The following is a 22,357-nucleotide window of genomic DNA, read 5'->3' as shown; positions in this document are numbered from 1 at the left end:
ATTTGTCCCTAAATTCTAACTTTACTGCATATTTATTCTCTTTTATTCTTAAACAGTTCATTCTTTATCTTAATATATTTATATTTGTTTGTTCGGCGTTGCCTTTCTTCCACTTCTCAAAAAAGGCCTGGAAAATGGCAAAAAAAAAACCCACAAAAAACCAGGCCGTTTTTCAGGCTGTTTTTAGGGCCGGCGCGCCAGTGCACACACATGAACGTGTGTTCCGATTTGGGCACTTGATGCTGAAAAGGTTCGCCATCACTGGCCTATTGGATGAGTTACTGTATTTTTAATGTCTCTGAAATATTTGCTAATATAGCAATTTTTATGATCGGATTTCCAGTTATAAACTATATTACTAAGGTTCTGTTTTGTTGATTCACTGACATGTAAATTGTAGAATCTACTCTATCCACATTGCCTTTTATAGAAAAGGCTCTCAAAAGGTATTTTTGTACACAATATCTTTATACAGCAACTCTTTCATTTTTTCAGTAAAGATGAAAAATCCATCTTGGATCTCAGCCTTCTACATTCCAGCATTTTAACATTTTAAACAAAAATCTCTTTCAACTGATAGTATTGCTTAGTTTAGCAAATCTTTCTGAATCGCAGAAATGATACTACACAAATTGACTTATCTGGAACTGATGACTAAATATTTATAATCACTTTAATAGGATGTTAGACAGCCAATAAAAGATCAGCATTTTTACATAATTATCTATCAGGCATTTCTGGTAAACCATAAATAAAACTTGAGGGCCTTGGAATTTTCTTACTAATGTTCTCCGACAACCAGTAGTTTGCATAACATTCTGCTTTGGCATATGGAAATATTGCTCTCCTTTTAAACCCCTCCCCCAAGTTGGTTCCTATCAAATTCACACAAATTTGCATTATGCAAAGTTCTTCCTTAATCTCTATGCTCAAGATTTTAGGATTGTAAGCATACCTAGCATGATAACCACTTTCACTTGCTTTGATAATGCATAATTTTACACACAGGACCATTTCCTGAATCCCCTTATTTCTTTTAAGGTAAAAAGCTCCAAATGTTGCTATTTTTCATAAAAATCAATTTGATTTTAGTAATGTTATTTATTTAGTAACAGTAGTGAAAATATAGCCTTAACCAAAGTAATAAAGCTAAACATTAAACAATGTTTTTCTACCATGTTTCCCTGAAAATAAAACCTAGCCTTATTTTCTTTTGGGCTCCAAAATAAGCGCTCAGGTTTATTTTCGGGAAGATCTTATTTTTTTGATGTGGAAGGATGTCATGAGGCTTGTTGCGTCGGTGCAGATACTTGTGGCAGGACGCTGTGTGGTGTGTTGGGCCATTGTGTTTGTGAGCGGCTCCACCAGCGTGACGAGGATTGCGGTGTCCTTCTGAGAGCGGCTCCACCAGTGCAGCAAGCCTCGCAGTGTCCTTCTGAGAGCGGCTCCACCTGTGCAGCGAGCCTCGCAGTGTCCTTCTGAGAGCGGCTCCACCAGCATGAGTCTTGCGGCATTTGATCGCAAATGGACACAAGCAGCTATAGAAGTCAGGCAGTGGCATGACAGGTGTTGGGGTGTGGGAGGCCTGGCTGCCGTGGTCCTAAGGAAGTGGGTACGCAGCGCGTGGGGCACCTCCAACCCCACACCCACGCCCTAGCTTGATTTTTACATCTACGCCTCGCCTCACTTCATACAACCAGAAGGTGGGCAGGGCCTAACTAGGGCTTATTTTGGGGGTAGGGCTTATATTAGGTGTGAAAATTAGGCTACAGCTTGTTTTCAGAGTAGGTTGTATTTTCGGGGGAATATGGTACACTCATAAATTTCCCAAAATAATTCCTGAAATTCGTGAGCTATTTCAACTATGGAAAAAAAAATCCTGCAAAAACATAATAATCCTGCATAAACATGATGAAGTTTGAATACCTTATTTGGCCAAGTATGTTTAGATGCACGAGGAATTTATCTGTGGTATAGAAGCACTCAGTGTACATGCAAAGCAATAGAAAGATGGTGATGATAATAATAATAATAGCCATTAGATACACAGCTGGAATAGTGGACTGGATTAAACAGAATTAAAAGCGCTGGATAAGAAGACCAGAAAAATAATGACAATGAATCATGTCCTTCATCCTCGCAGAGACATCTACCTACCAAGGAAAATAGGTAGCCGTGGAATGTTGCAATGTCCTCAGCTGATGAAGAAAAAGAAAAAAGAGCATTGCAAGAATACCTAAAGGACAGTGAAGAAGATGCATTGAAGCTAGTATACCACCAGGAAGGCTTACTGACTACTGAAGAGACCAACTGGCTTACAAGAAAGACCAAATGAAGAACAGAATGGACGAATGGGAAGACAAAGCATTACATGGCCAATACATTTTTAAAAATAGCAGGTAAAAACAGTTACATTATCTTGGTTATCTTATCTTTAAATTTACTGAATTTATATTATCCTCATAAATTAACCACTGAGATAGGACAGCTGAGAGAATGTACTTTCTGTTTCATAGCAATGGACATAAAGTACCCTGATCCAGTCCTTTAGATTCGCCAATAGTGGGATAATTTCACTGGGATTGTTTCCCCTGCCTGACTAGACAGAGTATTTTGCTCCTACTGAATAGTAACCTTGCACTGGACAACTGAAAGGCAGGAATTATTCAAGCAAGAATATTATGAAAGGAAAATGGGGAAAGCATAAGTTAGATATTAATACCACTTATATTCATATCTTCATCATAGATTTTTAAAGAAACAATTTTCCTATTTTCCTTTTTTATGGCCCTTGTCTTCTTGTCTTTATAAACCAGAATATAGACCTGGTTTTACTGTCTCTTATTTTTATTTTATTTATATGAACTACTTCAAGAGGTAATTAAAAAATAATAAATAACATTTTATTATATCTTATAGGAAACTGTTGCTTAAATGCTAATGTAGTGAATGTAGTGAAAATTATTAAAATGTATCAATTGTAGTGAAGATCAGTTTAAATATATATGGGAAACTAGAATTTGACCATACATATATACTGATTTTTAAATATACATCTATTCTCTACTATATGTAAATGTTACAATCTCTTTGGCTGAAGAGATTGTAAAAAAATGCTTTTAAAAGCCTCTGACAATCAGGCAACTCAGCTGGGATCGTCAGAGGCTTTTAGAAGCATTTTTTCTACAACCTCTTCAGCCGAAGAAGTTGTAAAAAAAAATGCTTTTAAAAGCCTCTGACGATCCCAGCTGAGTTGCCTGATTGTCAGAGGCTTTTTTTTTTTTTAGTTTTAAAAGCATTTTTATGGCCGAAGGGGTTGTAGAAAAAATGCTTTAAATTTTTTTTTTAAAAAAAAGCCTCTGATGATCGTGTGGCTCAGCTGGCGATGGGGAAGGCAGAGATTTTTGCTACCAGTTCTCCGAACCACCCGCTGCCATCGCTACTGGATTGGGCGATCCAGTCCAAACCAGGAGCATTTCACCCCTGATCCTGGGTAACATGTTGATTTAACAATCTTTATTCTTTTTATTATGACATTTACAGCTTTATAAATATTTTTTTTCTTCTTGTTGACCATCTTGAAATTTAGATCAGAATTGCTGTGCAGGAAGAAAATGTCTCTATTGAGTTGAACTTGATTATATTATGTAAATATTGTTGTGTTGTGTTATAGAAATGGATTGCCACTCTCTTCTTTTAGGAACTTTTCCCAATTTATCAGTCTTGGTCACAAATCCTAGGAAATCCTGGTAGTTTCTCATTCAAGTACTAATCAGGTTTATCCCTGCTTATTTATTTTCAGAGATTAGCGAAGTTTAGAAACTGCTGGACTGGCTTTAATTCTCCCTTCCACAGTGATTTTGATGAAAATTAATTTGCCTCATTGTTAATAACAATAAGTAGATCGTGCTGGGAAATACTGAATTCCTCCCAAACTGCTCCCTAGCCTAGTATTGATTTACAGGATGGCAGAATGGCAGGGGCACTCAGCAGAAGAGTTTCAAGAGTTAACCAAGATCAATAAAGTCATTCCAAAGTCTTTTGGGTACTGCCAGACCACAGCCCTTATGGGATCATTTGGCCAAACTTTTGAAACCTGGTATGTTTTGTTTCAGGTTTAAAACAAGACACATTTTCCATTTCACAAAAGCCCTGCATGCATAGTTTAAAATTGTTCCCTAATACACACTTAGAAGAATTCTCGAAAAGTTACAAACTGGGACGATGTGGAAAACAAGTCATTCTTCCTCTCAGCCTCTGGCAAGCTGAATTCTGTCCAAACATATGATTTATATTTCAATCTCAAAAGGAAAGTTAGACATAATATTTATCATTTAAAATCAGACAATTCTTCTGTAATAAAAGTAGGGCATTCCTAATGATTAAATTTGAAGAGTCTGACCTTCTGCTTACTACCTAATAGAAGTGACTAGATCAAAAATGTATGAAAGATACATAGAAGAAATAGCAGTAAAATGACAGTTGAGCAAATCAAACATGTGATCTTTGGTAAGCTTCTTATTATCACACCGTAACAGAAAATTCTAGCACCTTTTTACCTTGATCCTTTATGGCTGTAGTGTCTACTTGTTTTTGTATTGTTCTTACCTAGTTATTATAGCAAAACTATCCATGTGTGAAGCAACAAAGAAGCTTTGTTTATCAGCTGGCCTGATACATAGTCTAACTCTGATTAGGGTGGAAAGAAGTGATTGGCCCAGAATCTCCAGCTGGCTTCCATCCCTTCCACCCCCAGTTCAGCATATCAACCACTGTACCATGCTGACAGTACTATAAGTATAGTAAATTTATTCTATAGACTGGAGAACATGAATCAGTTACATTGCCCTAGAATTTTTTTAGGGTAGGCTAGCCTTTACCAAGTTTTTAAATCCTAACAGCAAATATTTAATCAAGGGCCAGCTAATTCTTAGATTCAGGGCACTAATCTTAAAAAAAAAAAGTTAAAAAAATCACAATATTTCTATTCAAAATATTACAAAATATATGATCTCACACATCCCAAAAAAATTACACCATCTTAAGTAGGAATATCGATATCTTATTGCCTGGTATTATTTCTGCTTTAAAATTTTGTTTTATTATTTTCATATTTGATAACACTAGAGATTATTTTCATATTTGATAACATTAAAAATAGCACGTAGGCAGTGATGCTTTAATGTCTACAATGCCAGATGTAATTTAATCATATGTACTTCAGGCTAGTGCAATGAACTAGCTGGGAGTACATATTATCAATGAAATATCTGATTCATAGTAAATTGCATAGCTAAAATTACCTTTTGAAATATAAACTCAGCATATTTTTAAAAAGATTCTTGCATTCGTTGTTTTACTATGGCTAATATTCCACTTTTTCTTTGGCGCCATTTCTTTTTGGAGTTAAACAAAGCACTCTTCCTTCTTATATCTGTGTAATCAACACAAATGTTTTATTCATATCTGAATCTTAGAGTGGTCCTGTTCATTTCTATATTTCTATATTACTTCTATATTACTTGAAAATATTTCTATCATCCTAGCATTCCTTCCTCTGATCTTATGTATGATTCCTTCTTTTTCTCTACACTTTACCAGTTTTCACTGAAATGACAGCTGTACTGTCCCTGCAAATCAAACTGTGCATGTTCCGAGTAGCCCTTGATATAATCAATATTAATCTTTAAATGTTCTAAATTCTTCCCTTCCCAAGAATTCCTGGTTTCTAACAATGGGAATGCAGCCCGGGTTCTTATAGCACAAGTGAACTTCTCCCATCATAGAGTAGCAATGAAATAAATGTCACTAGAAAAGCACTTGTCTCTTATGAAGGTGATGTACACTAGCACTGCACTGCCAATAAAAAATAATAAATTCAAGGACCATGAGAAACATTCAATTAACTAGATGGCAGAAGAAATGCAGTATGTGTTAGTTGGTAATTGCATGTGGTAAAAAAAAAATAATATTGGTGTTTTTATAAAGGAAAAACTAGGAAAAAATGTTCCTTTATATTGTATTAAGAAGAGCAGGGAGCAAAGCAACTCAGTAGACAAAAAAAGTATATTTGCAAACATTTTTAAAGTTATCCATGTAATATCCAAATACAACTTTGCATCTGGTTGTCCAACTTTTATTTCTTTAAGATACTGTAAGTAGCATTCATAAAAACTACATTTTCAGGTCTCTGTTTCATGAAGTTATTAATGGTGCTTAAAGCCCTTCCATGGTAAGTTCATTACTTATACAAAATGACAATAAAGAAGCTTCCTCTATCTACTAGGGGCTCAGCAGAACCACATTCTATTTTATTTACATAGGTGTCAGTTTTGTTAAGGCAACCTAATAAGCTTTCTGGATATTAAGATTATTGAACCTGACACTCCCAAGGTTTTCTCTCATATTCCCATGTTCATCAAACTGTAACACAGATCAAACCCTCTAAAAATGTTAGTGTAGTGTTGTAGAGTGTAGAGGTTCCCAACCTATGGGCCAGTGCCCACTACCGGTTGTGGCCTATTCACAACTGGGCTGCATGAGCCTGCCCCTCACAGAAATGACTCTGGGTATGCGCACACACCTTCCCCTCACCCAAAACCGTCCCCTTTTCCCCCTTCTGTGCCAGACTGCGAACCCGGAAAGATTGGGGAATATTGGTATAGTGCGAGTGTGGGTGTGTATGCAGGACCCTGTGTTTACAAACAAGACTGTCATCAAATGAGACTGCATATTTGTATATTTAAATTCCTTTTTCTTCATGTTCTGCACCTTTTATTATTTTTTCTATTTTTTAGTTTGTATTAATTATCTTAATGTTCAATAAAATTATTATAATAAAGTCTGGAAGATGCCTGCCTGCCAGTAAGAAGATACTAGAGCCAAATCACTTTCAGCCTGGAAGAGACTAACACATTTTTGAATATGGTAAGAGAAACAAAATAACGCTACTAAAACCTGTTCAGTACAAATTTCTTATTAGGGTATTTGATAAGGGAAAAGGTCACACACTACTAAACGTCTGCAATCATTCTTGCCCAGATACGTCTGGTGCGCCAGTTGCGTCCCTACTTGGACCGAGATGCCCTACGCACAGTTACTCATGCGCTGGTCACCTCACGGCTTGACTACTGCAACGCTCTCTACATGGGGCTGCCCTTGAGGACCACTCGGAGGCTTCAGCTGGTGCAAAATGCAGCCGCGCGGGTTGTGATGGGAGAATCCCGATACTCCCATGTTACACCCCTCCTGCGCGGTTTGCATTGGCTACCGGTTGCCCTCCAGGTGAGATTCAAGGTGCTGGTGTTGACCTATAAAGCCCTACATGGCTTAGGACCAGGATATTTGGCGGACCACCTACAGCCAGCAACAACATCCCATCGCCCGGTTCACGCCCATAGAGAGGGCCTACTCAGGGTGCCGTCGGCTAGACAGTGGCGGCTGGCGGCCCCCAGGAGTAGAGCCTTCTCGGTTGGGGCGCCCACCCTCTGGAATCAACTCCCCTTGGAGCTCTGACTAGCGCCTGACTTTCGCACCTTCCGCCGGAAATTAAAAACTTGGCTTTTCAAATCCCTTGACCTGGTCTGATGATGGGGTTTTAAGGGTTTTAATGGGTTAATTTTAAATATTTTAGATTTTAGTCTTTATTTTTATTGTGGCTTGTGTTTTATTGTTGTGAGCCGCCCTGAGTCCATTGTGAGATAGGGCGGCATATAAGCCGAATAAAATAAATAAATAAATAAATAAGAAATTATTCTTATGGTCAATACAATCGTCAAATGATCATGTATCTCCAAGAGCACAATCCACTACACAGTTAGCATGCAAATTTTATTCAAAATAAATTAAATTACACAAGCCCAAAGAGACTTGTTCTCTTGACAGGGACAGTCAGATGCTGCTGCTAGTCCAAACTATTATGGGTGTGGCTCATCATATTCTGATAGACTAATGGAAACATAATGAATTTCACAGCAGAACCAAGCCAAATTGTTCTGCTTGAATTATAATATTATTTGGTGAAAAAAGCATGGGATTTCCATTTTCTGTGTATTAAAAAGATAATACAGTTGAAAATTGTGTATCTTCTACCTCAGTTCCCCAATAAGTTGCAGACCAGTTGCAAACAGCTCACAGCCCACTAGTGGGCAGCAGCCCAGAGCAGGGGTGAAATGCTCCCGGTTCGGACCGACTCAGGCGAGTAGGTAGCGATGGCGGCGGACAGTTCGGAGAACCTGTAGCAAAAATCCCTGTACCCGCCCCTCATGCCCAGCTGAGCCGCGCGATATCAGAGCCTTTTTTTTCTTTTAAATAGCTCTGACGAGCCAAGCTCTGACGATCCCAGCTGAGTTGCCTGCTAATCAGGCAACTCAGCTTGGATTGTCAGACCCATTTAAAAGAAAAAAAGTTTTCTCTTTTAAATAGCTCTGACAATCTCAGCTGAGTTGCCTGCTAATCGGTAACAAAAATCCCTCCCCCTCAGCTTGCTTACCTTAGCTGCTGGTTGCAATGCCTTGCTGTAATCCCTGCAATCCATTGCATCAGCAAGCAACTGAATCTCCCTGCTTGCAATCAAGCAGGCAGAGAGTTGTGGACTTCAACTCCCAGAATTCCTCAGCCAGCAAAGCAAAGCTGGCTGAGGAATTACAAGTCTTAAAGTTGCCAAGGTTGGAGACCCCTGTTCTATTGGGTAAATTTTTTTCCCCTTTGGGAGCTTTAAAAAAATAGTTAATTGAGGTTTTTTTTAGTTGTTCTTTTTTTAGACCTAGCCATTTAAAGTTTAGGAAGATTTAAATTTAGCTGCTTTTATATAAAAATAAAAATAAATTAAAATAAAATATTTGTGCAGCTTTCTGAGTTTTAGTGTGTTTCTGTAGTGTTTCACTCTAACTACACAAACACACAAAATCTCACAAAGCTGTATGTGGAATTTTGTGTGTGTAAAGTGTGAAAGTTGGTTTTTTGGGCTTTTTGTGGCTGTATGAGGTTCCTGCTTGTTGCAGGGGCTATTTTTTTTTTTTTTTTTTTTTTTTTTTTTTTTAATTTGATTTATATGCCGCCCTTCTCCGGAGACTCAGGGCGGCTTACAATGTGCTCAGCAATAGCCTTCATCCTTTTGTATATTTTACAAAGTCAGCTTATTGCCCCCACAAACTGGGTCCTCATTTAACCTACCTTAGAAAGGATGGAAGGCTGAGTCAACCTTGAGCCTTGGAGAGATTCGAACCAGCAGTAAATTGCAGGCAGCTGTGTTAATAACAGGGTGCTTTAAACCACTGTAGTACCAAGGCTCTTTTTTGGGTCTAGCACAGCTGCTTTTACATTGTGGGTGAGCCAGTTGTGTTGTGTTGTGTTTTGTAGGTTAAAAAAGGGCAAAGAAGTGACATTGACTTGGCCATGCCCACCTGACCAACAAGCTACGCCCTCCCAGTCACCTTACCACCAAGCCCCGCCCACTAATCAAGCCACGCCCACAGAACCAGTAGCAAAAAAATTTAGATTTCATCCCTGGCCCACAGCTGGGGACTCCTGGTCTAGTTCAATTATTATATTGGAGTTTGTCAAGGATTTATTTGCAGATTGCAGATTGAGATGCACACACACAAACACATACACCCCTTAAATCTGCAACAGGTAGTCCTCAACAGAATGTGTAAAGCAAATTTAAACATTACAGTTACAAAGTAATTAATGTGTCTTTTGCCTGCTATTAAATGAACAGCTTTGACAAATATCTAAAATTTAGTCAGTAGCTTATATATATGACTCAAAACCAATAAAAACTTTAAAAAATATTTTCAGTTAATTTCAGAAAAAATATTTAAGAAAAAACACTAGTAAGTTCAAATAATACAAATAGTAAAATACTTAAAATAGTAAAAAATACTTAAACATAATGAAGATAAAGCACAACTAAGTTAAATGAGAAAATACTTATTTGGAAATAGATTGTTATTTAATGATCATTGTTTTTGCATAATAGGAGGCATGTAGAATTACCTGATTCTGCAGTTCTTCCAGTTTACATTTTCTTGTGTGCAATGCTTTACTTGGGAAGGCCCAAAAATAATTTGATGTTCCAATCCTATCAGTGTCTACCATACCATCATCAACTAAGCTTTGTAAGATATCCTTCACTGACATAGACGCTGTCAAAGAAATAATCATAATTATTATTTTGAAAACTTATATAGATTAGGGAAAACTATTATTCATTAAAACATCAGAGAGAATAATAAAGATTCAGAATGTCCTTTGAGAAATTTTCAACAATTCCTTTGCAAATTACCACAAACTAGCAGATGGCAAATTAGGCTTACTTATGTGTACAGCAACCCAACACACAGAGTTCCTTTAAAATCACTGCCACGAAAAAATAGCAAGAGAGATTAATTTACATAGCTTTTTCTTGTAAGACACTAGATTTGAAACAGAATAGGATACCAGTGGGGCAATTCCATTAATAAATAGAATAAATATCAAGAGGATCCTTCAGCATAGATCCCAAGGAATTTCAAATTCTTCCCAGTCCATTATTATTTTTCTAAAGGAACTCTGAAAAAACATTGGTTTTAAATCACTTTTCCCATTAATGTATCTAACATGATGAACTAGTTGGTTTTCCCTGTGATCTATCCTTCCCATCTCTTGAGATCAGAACACTTTTTAATATATGAAGTCAAATCAAGAAGAAATGAATCTGCACATTGAAAATTTAAGTCAGGTTTATGAAATCAGTCCCAAAAATATACCGTATTTCTCAGAGTATAAGACGCACCAGAGTTATAAGACGCACCTACCTTTTTTAGTTGTTGTTTTTTTTAAAGTTTTTTTTTATTTTTTGGACAAACACACATACAAACATACAATGTATTTTCTTTGAACAGAGTATTTGGCTGGTTCACAAATTTAAACAGTGTTTAGTCATTTCAATTAAATTTACAATTTCTATATTTCCTTTTTGCCATATTTATTCCTCATCTATTTTTTTAAAAACCAATATTACCCTCCATCTTCATCTCTAATCTTAATCAAATTCAGTTTTTCCCTTCTATTCTATATTATACCACTTCCCATTGTCATCTATTTTTATATCCATCCTCATATTGGTTAATTATGTAATATTACAGTTGTTTAATACAAATTCAACATTTTTATATAAATCAATTAGTTATATAACTATCTTTTTTGTATATTAATCAATATGAACATGAATATTCCAATTATTTCCATGCCATCCAATTTCTTACAAATCAATTAATTATATTTACCAATAATAATAAATCAAATAATTTTCCCCATATATTCCTCCAAACCACAATTTAACCATTTCTGCTTTCAACAGAATATACAATTAATAGTATCTCAATTATTACAATTCCCTAGTTAAATAGAGCTTTCCCCTTATGATACTCATTTTCACATCTTAAATTCTCCCAATAACCCAAAGTTTTGCCCATATAGAAAAATATTCCAATTATTATTCATTTCATTTTTACAATCATGATTTCCCATTTATTTCTTACTACTATTAATATTTGAATTCTAAATATGTATAACATCTTTCTCTTTCATTTCTTTTTCACCTTTCCCATTTTTATTTTTGCCTTTTTTCTTTTGTGTTTTAAAATCTTGAACTCCCCTCTTTTGCCCTAAATTTCCCATTGTTTGCACCTACCTTTTTTGGTGAGGAAAAAGAAATCTCTCTCTGCCTCATTTTGCCACGTTGGAGCAAAGAGCCTGCTTTACTTTCAGTTTCATTTTTCAGCATAGCTAGGGTGAAAAAAATCTGCTCCAGCACTCTTTGCAGCAAGCAGCAGAGCCCTGCACACAGCTGAGAGCAAATCAGCTGAGAGTCGGGAGGCCGATCTAATCAACTTGTGCTAATTAACCTATGCTGAAGCTGAAAGGAGCTGTTTTTTCTTGCTGTTTGCGTGCAAGGAGGTAACTGCTGTGAGGCACAGGCCAAAGGGTGGGGGCCAGTGGGTGGGCAGGGCTACATTCGGTATATAAGACGCACCTAAATTTTTACTCCCTTTTGGGGGGTAAAAATTTGCGTCTTATACTCCAAAAAATACGGTACATATTAGGTAACTTAGCTTAAATATTATATGCAGTCTGCAGAATAAGTAAATGGCAATGCTGTTGAAAATACCTTTATCTACATCTTTGTTATCTATACTGAACACAGAGATTACATAACTGAATTGACTTGTCAAACTAGCAAGGAAACAGCATTAGGAATGTTTTGTAATTACACCCTAAACATTTACATACATACATACTTACATATACACATACACTATATTATGCATTCCACAAACAATAGTAATTTTTTAAGCTATTATGTCTCATAGAAATATCAATTTTACCCTAAATCTATTTATCTGAATTAAGGTAAAGTCAAATCTATTAAATGTAAGGGACCAAAAAGGAGTTCCACTTTCCTCTAGAAATTTCCCATTAGGAGTATGGTGAATAAATTTTGCTTCTACATTATCCACTTGATCTATATATGAATTATACAAGCACACACACAAAATAGTATATATAGAATTTACACAATCAGTAGAAGTAGTTAATCTCATCTAATTTATTAATGTTACCATTATGTAGGATTCCCTAATGCCGTGATGGCGAACCTATGGCACGCATGCCACAGGTGGCACGCAGAGCCATATCTGTGGCCACGCAAGCATTGTCCTAGCTCAGCTCCAGTGCTCATGCACGTGCCGGCCAGCTGCTTTTTGGGCCTTCCAGGCCCACTGGAAGTTGAGAAACGGGCCGTTTCCAGCCTCCAGAGGGCCTCAGGGTGGGTGGGTGGGGAAGGCCGTTTTCGTCTTCCCCAGGCTCCAAGAAAGCCTCTGGAGCCTGAGGAGGGTGAAAAACGAGCCTTCTGGGCCCATCAGAAGTCGGAAAACAGGCTATTTCCAGCCTCCAGGGGGGCGAAGGCCGTTTTCAGCCTCCGCAGGCTCCAAGAAAACCTCTGGAGCCTGGGGAGGATGAAAAGCAGGCCTACCAGGCCCACTGGTAACCTTTTTGTCGTTGCGTGCAAAAAGCGGAGGAAGCACGGGGGAGGGGTCACATGCACATGCGTAGGGGGCACATGCACATGCGTAGGGGGCATTGAATTATGGGTGTGGGCACACATGCGCACGACCCCCCCGCGCTCTCCCTGTTTTTGGCATGCGACGGCAAAAAGGTTATCCATCACTGCCCTAATGAATTTTGAAAACATTTCAGGTCTTTGTAATCGTATAAATATGTCCTTTCAAATATTATGTAAAATATGCAGCAAACTGAAAACATCATGAATTCATAGTGCATAGAATACACAGAGAGAGAGTTTGGTGTAGTGCTTAAGGAAACCAAGAGACTGTGAATTCTAGGCCTCTTTTACACAGAAGACAGAGAGGTGACTTTGCGCTCTCTCAGCTCCATCTATCTCACAGGGTTGCTGTTATATAGAAAATAGGAAGCCAGAGTGTGAGGTAATTTCACACACTTGAGTTTTATATAAATATATAAAAGATAGAATAGTAATATTTTTAAAGATCTGAAAAGATAAGAGATTATGGCATAAACCAATAAAATGGTTATTGGCAAACTTGTGTCATACCAAAAAATCTTGGACAGCACTTAGAAAATCTGCACAATGACAAAATTTCTATCTGTGAATTACAAAAGGTCCCACTTGCTTGGGTTCACAGATATACCGTATTATGTCAAAACATAACATCCTAGGTTCTTGAGACAAACATGATACGAATGAAGGCTAGCATCAGCTAAAGAACTGACAGCTGTAATTTACATTGTGTATATAAAAATTAATGTGGATAGTGAATGCAGTAGAACCTGGAGATAGAAGAATAGAAGAGGAAGAACTGGAGAAAATCACAAACTATAAACATCTGCAAATAGAAGTAGAATGAATATATGGCAAAAAAAAAAAAAAGAAGAAGAAGAAGAAGCAGCAGCAAAGATAGTGTGACTAGTAATAGGTGCCTGGGATGCAATCCCAAAACTTCTGGAGCACCATTTGAACATCGTCAGCACTGACAAAATCATAATCAGTCAGTTGAAAAAGGCAGGTGTACTTGGAACAGCTTACACCCTGAGACAATATTTTTAACACCATCAAACAAAAACATCTGCCTATCCCGTGTCCTTGGGAACTTGATTGGTGGTTAAAAATGCCAAATTGAGTTTAAACATCTGGCTGACCATACAACTAATTATAATAATGTCTTACATAGAGCCAGTTTGGTCTAGCGGTTAAGGCACCAGTCTAGAAACTGAGTGACTGTAAGTTCTAGTCCCACCTTAGACATGAAAGATGGCTGAGTGACTCTGAGCTAGTTACTTTCTCTCAGCCCAACTCATCCCACAGGGTTGTTCTTGTGGAGAAAATAGGATGAATATTAAACTAAATAATCAAACCCAGTTAGATCCAATTTTCAGACTTCTGTGAGAGTAAGAACATGACGTCTTTGGAAAAATCAAAAACCCTTCAAATGGAATTATGACTCAAGCTTAGAAACAATCAAGTCTAGGTACTCACTTATTCCTTTTTCTTTCGAAGCAATTTTCTCAATATCCTTTAACTGGAATACATCTTTCTGATACCAAAAAAGTGAGAAGAAAACAGTTTGTTTTGTAATGTGTTCCTATTATAGCATAGGACAGAAACATTTCTGAACTCACTAAATTCTCTCACTAAATGCATTGCAAGAAGAAAAGAAGAAAAACTATGTTAAAAATAATTTAACCAGACTATTAGAAGACATTTTCTGATAAGAATGAACAAACCATTGGATCTCTTGCATTTCCTCAAAAGACACATACATTTTTCTGCTTCTAAAGTACGGTAACTGCATCCTGCTATTTACTAAATACTAGTTTACAGTATTCCTTCTTCATTTCCTCTAACATTTTTAGACAGTGATATCAATAACACACAAAAAATGTGTGTTTTGCATCTGTTCTAGAATTATCCTTTTCAGATATAAAATTAGAAGGAACTGTTGCTGCAGGATCATGTAAAGGGATATCTTTAAAAACCACCCAAAGTAGACAACAATAAGCAAATATCTGTGAAAGTAAGGACATTTAGTTTGGTTCATTTTTAAATTTAGAAAACACTAAATCAAATGAATTTATTTTGTTCAGCATTCTACAGCCAAATAGTTTTATAGACTTTATAAATTTCACATAAAATTCAAAATAAAGTACAAAGAAAAATATATTAACATGAACAATATTCTTCTTTATAGCACTGAAATATTATGACTCAGAGCTCTACACATAAAAATATAATATTCCAGATTAAAGAGATATTTTATTCATGTATGCATCTTCCTTGCTCCACCATTCATTATGCAAATAGACTAACATTAGTTTAATAATTATAGGTTCCTGATTCATCAAAGTCTTTTTATCTAGGTCTTTTTAATTAGGCCTAGCCTAATTAGGTTTTTTATGGGTTAGTTTTTAATTGTATAGCTTTGGGGTTTTAAATTGGGGGCCGATTGATTTAATTTATTTTAGCTATCTTAACTTTTATATTGTATGTATTTTAATTTCGGCTGTTCACCACCCTGAGTCCCTAGGGGGAGAAGGGTGGTATATAGATTCAAATATATATAAATAAATAAATAAATAAATAAATAAATAAATAAATAAATAAATAAATAAATAAATAAATCTATACTAAAATAGTTTTCCTCAAATTAAGATAAAATATATAAAACACTATATACATTTCTTAGAATATTTGGAATGTTTTACATTAAAAGCCAATTTATCAAAGATCAGTTGTCAGACTGAAAGTAGAATTCAAAAAGAGTTCATTATACCACAGACATCTAAAAATCTAAAATGATCTAAAAAGATCATTTTTCCACATGAGTTTACATGATAAATTACTCTTAGGCATCATGGAAGTGACTACAGCCATTAGTATATAGCAAGGACCTTTAACGAGTCCTCTTGGCAGCTCTGTATTTTCAAATCAGATTCTCAATTTCTTTAAAAAAATCCAAAGTAATAGAAAACAACAACAAATATTACTTACTGTTTCAAAAAAGATTTCCATCATTCGAGTTCTCTTCTCTTCAACGCTCAGACCTCTTTTCTTTGACTAAATAGGAAAATTCACGCTACATAAATATAACTGCATTCAAACCCAAAAATCTTAGGTACATAAGTTAAAATGAAGGACTACACTGAGCGATTGAAGAGTCTCAACCTATCTGATGGGCATCAGCTTTGATAGACTTTGTGAAAACTTCCCAATTTATTTGCAGTTTTATATATAAAATTATATTCAAAAGATGATATATCTGATTTCAGATTAGTGTTTATCTGCATAGATTTTACTACCTATAATAATTTAATGTATTTTTTTCTTCAACAGAAATATCAGTATATGCAACTACTTCAAAACTATTAAGATACTCAAATATAAAACTTGTTTCTGATGTGTTTGTTTCATTTATCCTGTTGAAAATACAAGGAATATTGTCTTGATACTGTCGAATCATATATTTTTGTCTGATTTATATTATTCCATAGTAATTGTCTACATGCATGTCACAATAGAAATATAAAATAATTTAACACAAAACAATGTATAATCAAACATTTGGTTGATTCATAAAATATATTTATAAATTACAAAATAAATATATAAAACAAACTCATAACAACTCCAAAAATGAACAGTTTTTTAAAACAAACTACAGGGCTTTTTCAAAGCTGAATGAAAGATCTTCTTCTGATGCCCAAAATACATTTTCTATATATTTTAATAGTTCTATACTGAATGTACACATAAACACACACACAAAATCTGCATTTTGTGTGACATATAAGTATAGGAAATAAATAAACAGGGCTGTTCAACAAACAAGTTTTTTTCTTTAAGACTCCTATTTGCTTCATAAGATCATTTGGAAAGTCTGCCTGCAGCTGCTGCTAAACCAGTTGCTATAGTATAGCAATTCCTTTTTAGGACCAACCAAGAGTATCAAGTTGCCAAGTTCTAGCAAATTATTGCACAAATCCATATACTGAGCCATGGTAGTGCAATGGTTAGAATGCAGTACTGCAGGCTACTTCTGCTGATTACCAGCTGCCTGCAGTTTGGCAGTTCGAGTCTTACCAGCTCAAGCTCAGAATTCCATCCTTCCAAGATCAGTAAAATGAGGACCCAGATCGTTGGGGACAATATGCTGACTCTGTAAACTGCTTAGAGAGGGCTGTAAAGCACTATGAAGTGGTATATAACTCTAAATGCTATTGCTATAAAAGGTAAAGGTTCCCCTTGCACAAATGTGCTAGTCATTCCCGACTCTAGGGGACAGCGCTCATCTCTGTTTCAAAGCCGAAGAGCAGCGCTGTCCAAAAACGTCACCGTGGTCATGTGGCTGGCATGACTAAATGACAAAAGCGCACGGAACACTGTTATCTTCCCACCAAAGGTGATCCCTATTTTTCTACTTGCATTTTTTACGTGCTTTCGAACTGCTAGGTTGGCAGAAGCTGGGACAAGTAATGGGAGCTCACCCCATTACGCGGCACTAGGGATTTGAACTGCTGAATTGCCGACCTTTCGAGTGACAAGCTCAGCGTCTTAGCCACTGAGCCACCGCGTCCCTGCTATATTATAGTTCTAAAAATAGACTAAATTATATTATATATTAATGTAATGTAATGTAATGTAATGTAATGTAATGTAATGTAATGTAATATAATATAATATAATATAATATAATATAATATAATAAATATAATATAATATAATATAATATAATATAATATAATATAATATAATATAATATAATTAATATAGCTAAAAATAGACTAGCTATATTATACGCTAGTCTATTTTATGCCTGCTTGTTTATGCAGCTTGCCATTCTGAGAGTTTTGGGAAACACAACATAGAAAAACTGCACTAAAAAAAGTCCAAAGCCACTATGAAAGAAATAGTGTCCAAAATACCTATTATAGTACTGTCATGAATGACAACTATGATAAAGCAACCTATTTCTTTCTAAGGTTATCAGCCTATTTAGCAATAATGTTACACATACCAAAGTTGTGAGTAGATACAATATTAACTGCTGAAGATACTATTACCCTTGCCTGGCAATGCTTTTATTTACATACTCTTTAACCTATTATAATCAATTAAACAGTGTGGACAGCAACAGGTGTTAAGTTTCAAAAACTCAATAGCAAAACATTTGTTCAACTTTCAACAACAGGTTTTAAGACTAGTAATTGTAAATGATTTGTTTAAAATAATATGTTTCACCACCCACACTTAACTGGCTGTGGTCCAATTTATTTCCACAGCTATTTGCACTATAAGGTATCTAAATTGTGTTTATGGTGGGGTGTATACCCTTTTTATAAGCATTTCTCTTCCTTGGTTACAAGCCTTACTGTGCAGTAAACAGAATTGTAAAGGGAATCATTTATAAACATAATCAAAACATACTCAGTACAAGATTAGTATTACTTAGGAATTTTTTAAAAAAAAATTAGGGTTTTTTTTAATTTCCAGGATTAATATCCCACTCACTTTCACAAGAAGACAGATCTTTAAACAGCCGTTATTCATGATACCGTAAAGACAATTCTTGGACAAATAATGAAGGGAAAGAATGACCATTACTATTATGGAATTTAAAATTGATGGCTAACTCTGCAAAACCCAGAAGCAGAGGCACAACTCTGGCACAAAAGTTTAAAAAGTAGATTTATTCTAAGCAATTTAGATATCCCACACAGCAATATCCCTATACTTTGGGATTGATGCTATGCATTCAGATGTTTCCAACTCTTGGCAATTCTGTGGGCCTGGTCTCTCTACATCTTCCAACCTTGCACTGTTCAACTACTACTACTACTACTACTACTACTACTACTACTACTACTACTACTAAACTATTATTTTATTAAACTAAACTACTACACCTATATGTTGGGATTACTAAATATAATAATGAAAGTGTTCAGAACCAGAGTATGAATTGTGTGTACAGATAGTCCTTGACTTACAACAGTTCATTTAATGACTGATCAAAGTTACATCACTGAAAGAATTGACTTATGGCCATTTTTCACAACTATAACCATAGCAGTATGCCCATGATCATGTGATCAAAATTCAGACAGTTGACAATTTACTCATGTTTGCTGTACCCTTCTGACAAGCAAAATCAATGGGGAAGCTAGATTCAATTAACAACCATATTACTAACTTAACAACTGCTATGATTCACTTAAAAACTGTGGCAAGAAAGGTCGTAAAATGAGGCAAAACTCACTTAACAAATGTCTCACTTAGCAACATAAATTGTGGCCGTAAGTTGAGGACCATCTGTATTTAATAGATCCAGCATAGTGAAATTACTAAACATATCCTGGTCTGAAGGTGGGGAAATATGGTACCTCATTCACCATTCTCTCCCCAAAGTCTGCTTGTCTTCTGTATGAGCAAGGGAGGGCTGGAAATACACATAATTGTAAGTGGATATAAATGCTCAATTCATGGTCAATCTCACTCAGTGATTCTGTATTGATTCTGTCTCAAAGGGTCAAGAGCCTTGGTGGCGCAGCAGACTAAAGTGCTGTTAAGTAACACCAGCTGCCTGCAATTACTGCAAATTCAAATCTCACCAGGCCCAAGGTTGACTCAGCCTTCCATCCTTTCCAAGTAGGTAAAATGAGGACCCCAATTGTGGGGGCAATAAGCTGACTTTGTATAAAAAAGAACACCGCTTAGGGGGGCCCAAAAACCCTACTAAGCAGGTATATACAAAAGTATGAAGACTATTGCTTAACTCATTGTAAAGCCGCCCTGAGTCTCTGGAGAAGGGCGGCATATAAATCGAACCAATAAATAAATAAATAAATAAATAAATAAATAAATTTATTTATTTATTTTTAAATTTGTATACCGCCCTTCTCCCTGAGGACTCAGGGTGGTGAACAGCCAAGTAAAAACATAAACTACAAACATTAAAATACAATTAAAAAGATATATATAAATTTAGCCCCATAATTAAAAACAATAACAATTAAAAACATTTTAAAAAATGTTAGGCCAGCCCGGCTTGCTGGAAAAAGAAGGTTTTAAGGGCACGGCGGAAGGCACCGAGGTCTTGGATTCTCCTTATCTCTGGGGGCAGCTGATTCCAGAGGGTATAAATAAGATAAATAAATAAGATTGTTACAAAGATTAAATGCAAGAGAGCAGGTATAAGTAAAATATAGAGCTTTGTTTTGATGTAGTCGATTTATGTATTATATATGGGGTGAGGGTATGAAGACCAGAGGTCTTCAAACTTGGCAGCTTTAAGACTTGTGAACTTCAACTCCCAGAATTCTCCAGCCAGCATGGAATTCTGGGAGTTGAAGTCCACAAGTCTTAAAGCTGCCAAGTTTGAAGACCTCTGGTCTTAAGACACAGGCGGGCAAAGATTGTCCCTTTATGACTTGCGGACTTCAACTCCCAGAATTCCTGAGCCAGCATGGCTCAGTATGGCTGGCTCAGGAATTCTGGGAGTTGAAGTCCACAAGTCATAAAGGGACCATCGTCCTCCACTCCTGTTTTAAGAATTCAAAACCTCTTTCTGTCAGTGTCCTCTTCCTTGGGGGAAAGCCTTATGGAATTCAAAGACATTTACTTCTAGGCTGGTGGGTTGTCTGCGACATCCCCAAATAGGTTGCCTACAACTAGCCCTCCATCAACCGACACGCTAGCTGAAGATAACGAGGTTACGCCGAAACACGTCAGGACGCCATCAGGTGCGGGAAGCTGATCGCTGAAACCTAATTTCTTACAAACCCGTACTAACCTCGAGGGGAAAAGAGGTTAAATTACACCAGCTTCTTCCATCCGCACGTTGGACTCCACTTCCCACTTTCCCCAAGCACCTCAACGGGTGTTGGGCATGATGGGAGCTGTAGTTCAACGGGGAAATAATATCGCCATTCGATTGTATATATATAGCCTTTAACAAGCCCGCTATATGGGAGCGGTGTGAGTGATTTAGAAACCTCGCAAGTCCGGCGGACACGAGCCGGCTTACCATCTCTCCTATCCGCAACAGGTCCTCCTTCAAACGGCAGGAACGGGATTTGCGCGGGAAAAGCAGCGGGAAACCATCCCGCCTCCTTCGACGTGAAAGTGCCGCCTGATGGCGCTCAGCTGTATTTACACACCAGCAACGGATGAAACGGCCCCGCCCCCATTTTTTTTTTTTTGCGGTGTCCTCTAGAGCTAGAAAAAAAGAAAACAGTGCAGAAAACGTGCACGCGTACACGGATGCTCGCTCACGGTATTCTGCCTGTTTTCCCCTTTTCCCCGTTAAGGCAAATCATTTTTATTTATTTATGTATTTATTTATTTTGTCGAGTACATATTAGATAATATATATAAGCACAAGCATGAAATGAATACATAAAATGAGTACAATTAAAGGGAACATTAGGACAGGGACGGTAGGCACGCTGGGGCTCTTATGCTCGCCCCTTACAGACCTCTTAGGAATGGGGTGAGGTCTACAGTAGACAGTTTTAGGTTAAAGTTTTGGGGGTTTGGGGATGAGACCACAGAGTCAGGTAGTGCATTCCAGGCATTAACATCTCTGTTACTGAAGTCATATTTTCTGCAATCGAGTTTGGAGCTGTTCACTTTTTTGGGGGGGATTTTTTTTTTTTGGATTTTTAAACAAACACATAAAAACATAAAACCATCTTCAATTCAAGTTTGTATCTATTGTGTGCTTGTGTATTGTTGTGGTTGAAGTAGTCATTGACAGGTAGTACATTGTAGCAGATACTTCTCAATGCTTCGCCCAAGCCTTCTAATGAGTAACAGTGCATTATTTCTTTATGCATTTAATTTCATACGTGGAGTAGCGTATGGAGAATATTATTTTTGGGAATATTAGCGCATGGTTTACGTACTTTAATTTCTCTTCCTACAATCGGCACTAATCAAAATATTTTTTTAATCCGAAATACAGACATGAGTATTAAAACCTTAATCAGAAATAATGTTTATCTTTTGTACTACTTTTATTTTCAGGTGTTCCTAACCAGTTTATTAAAAACAGAACTGAAACCCCCCCCCCCGAATATTAAACAAGATAAAAGTTATCTAAACTATGGAAGGGAAATTTCAGAATGATTGTTACACTTTAAAACCGATCTCACTCTGAATTCACGTATCTGTGGTGTTTGCAATTAAATAGCATGCTTTGTTATCTATTTCTGACAATTGTCTGAAATTAACACCTGTTTTGAACATTTTTACATCTTCACTTAGGATCATCGTTAT

At 36.4% G+C, this 22,357-nt stretch overlaps 1 protein-coding gene across 1 annotated transcript in view; it reads right to left on the bottom strand.

The window, feature by feature from the left end:
* Nucleotides 1-21,197, bottom strand: part of MND1 (meiotic nuclear divisions 1) — a 42,501-nt gene extending 21,304 nt beyond the window's left edge. The window contains exons 1-4 of the mRNA XM_070949049.1: nt 21,105-21,197; nt 16,073-16,138; nt 14,561-14,618; nt 10,000-10,148 (exon numbers count right to left, since the gene is read on the bottom strand). Of these exons, the coding sequence (XP_070805150.1) occupies nt 10,000-10,148; nt 14,561-14,618; nt 16,073-16,138; nt 21,105-21,107 (276 nt within the window). The 5' untranslated portion in view covers nt 21,108-21,197. The remainder of the gene's footprint in view (nt 1-9,999; nt 10,149-14,560; nt 14,619-16,072; nt 16,139-21,104) is intronic.
* Nucleotides 21,198-22,357: the final 1,160 nt, after the last annotated feature.

The sequence above is a fragment of the Pituophis catenifer genome, unplaced genomic scaffold (genome assembly GCF_029215685.1).
Source record: "Pituophis catenifer annectens isolate HBS135680 unplaced genomic scaffold, rPitCat1.0.hap2 SCAF_8, whole genome shotgun sequence".
Taxonomy (NCBI): Eukaryota; Metazoa; Chordata; class Lepidosauria; order Squamata; family Colubridae; genus Pituophis; species Pituophis catenifer.
The sequence above is the reverse complement of the archived record's forward strand: the minus strand, read 5'-3'. Positions and strand labels throughout refer to the sequence as shown.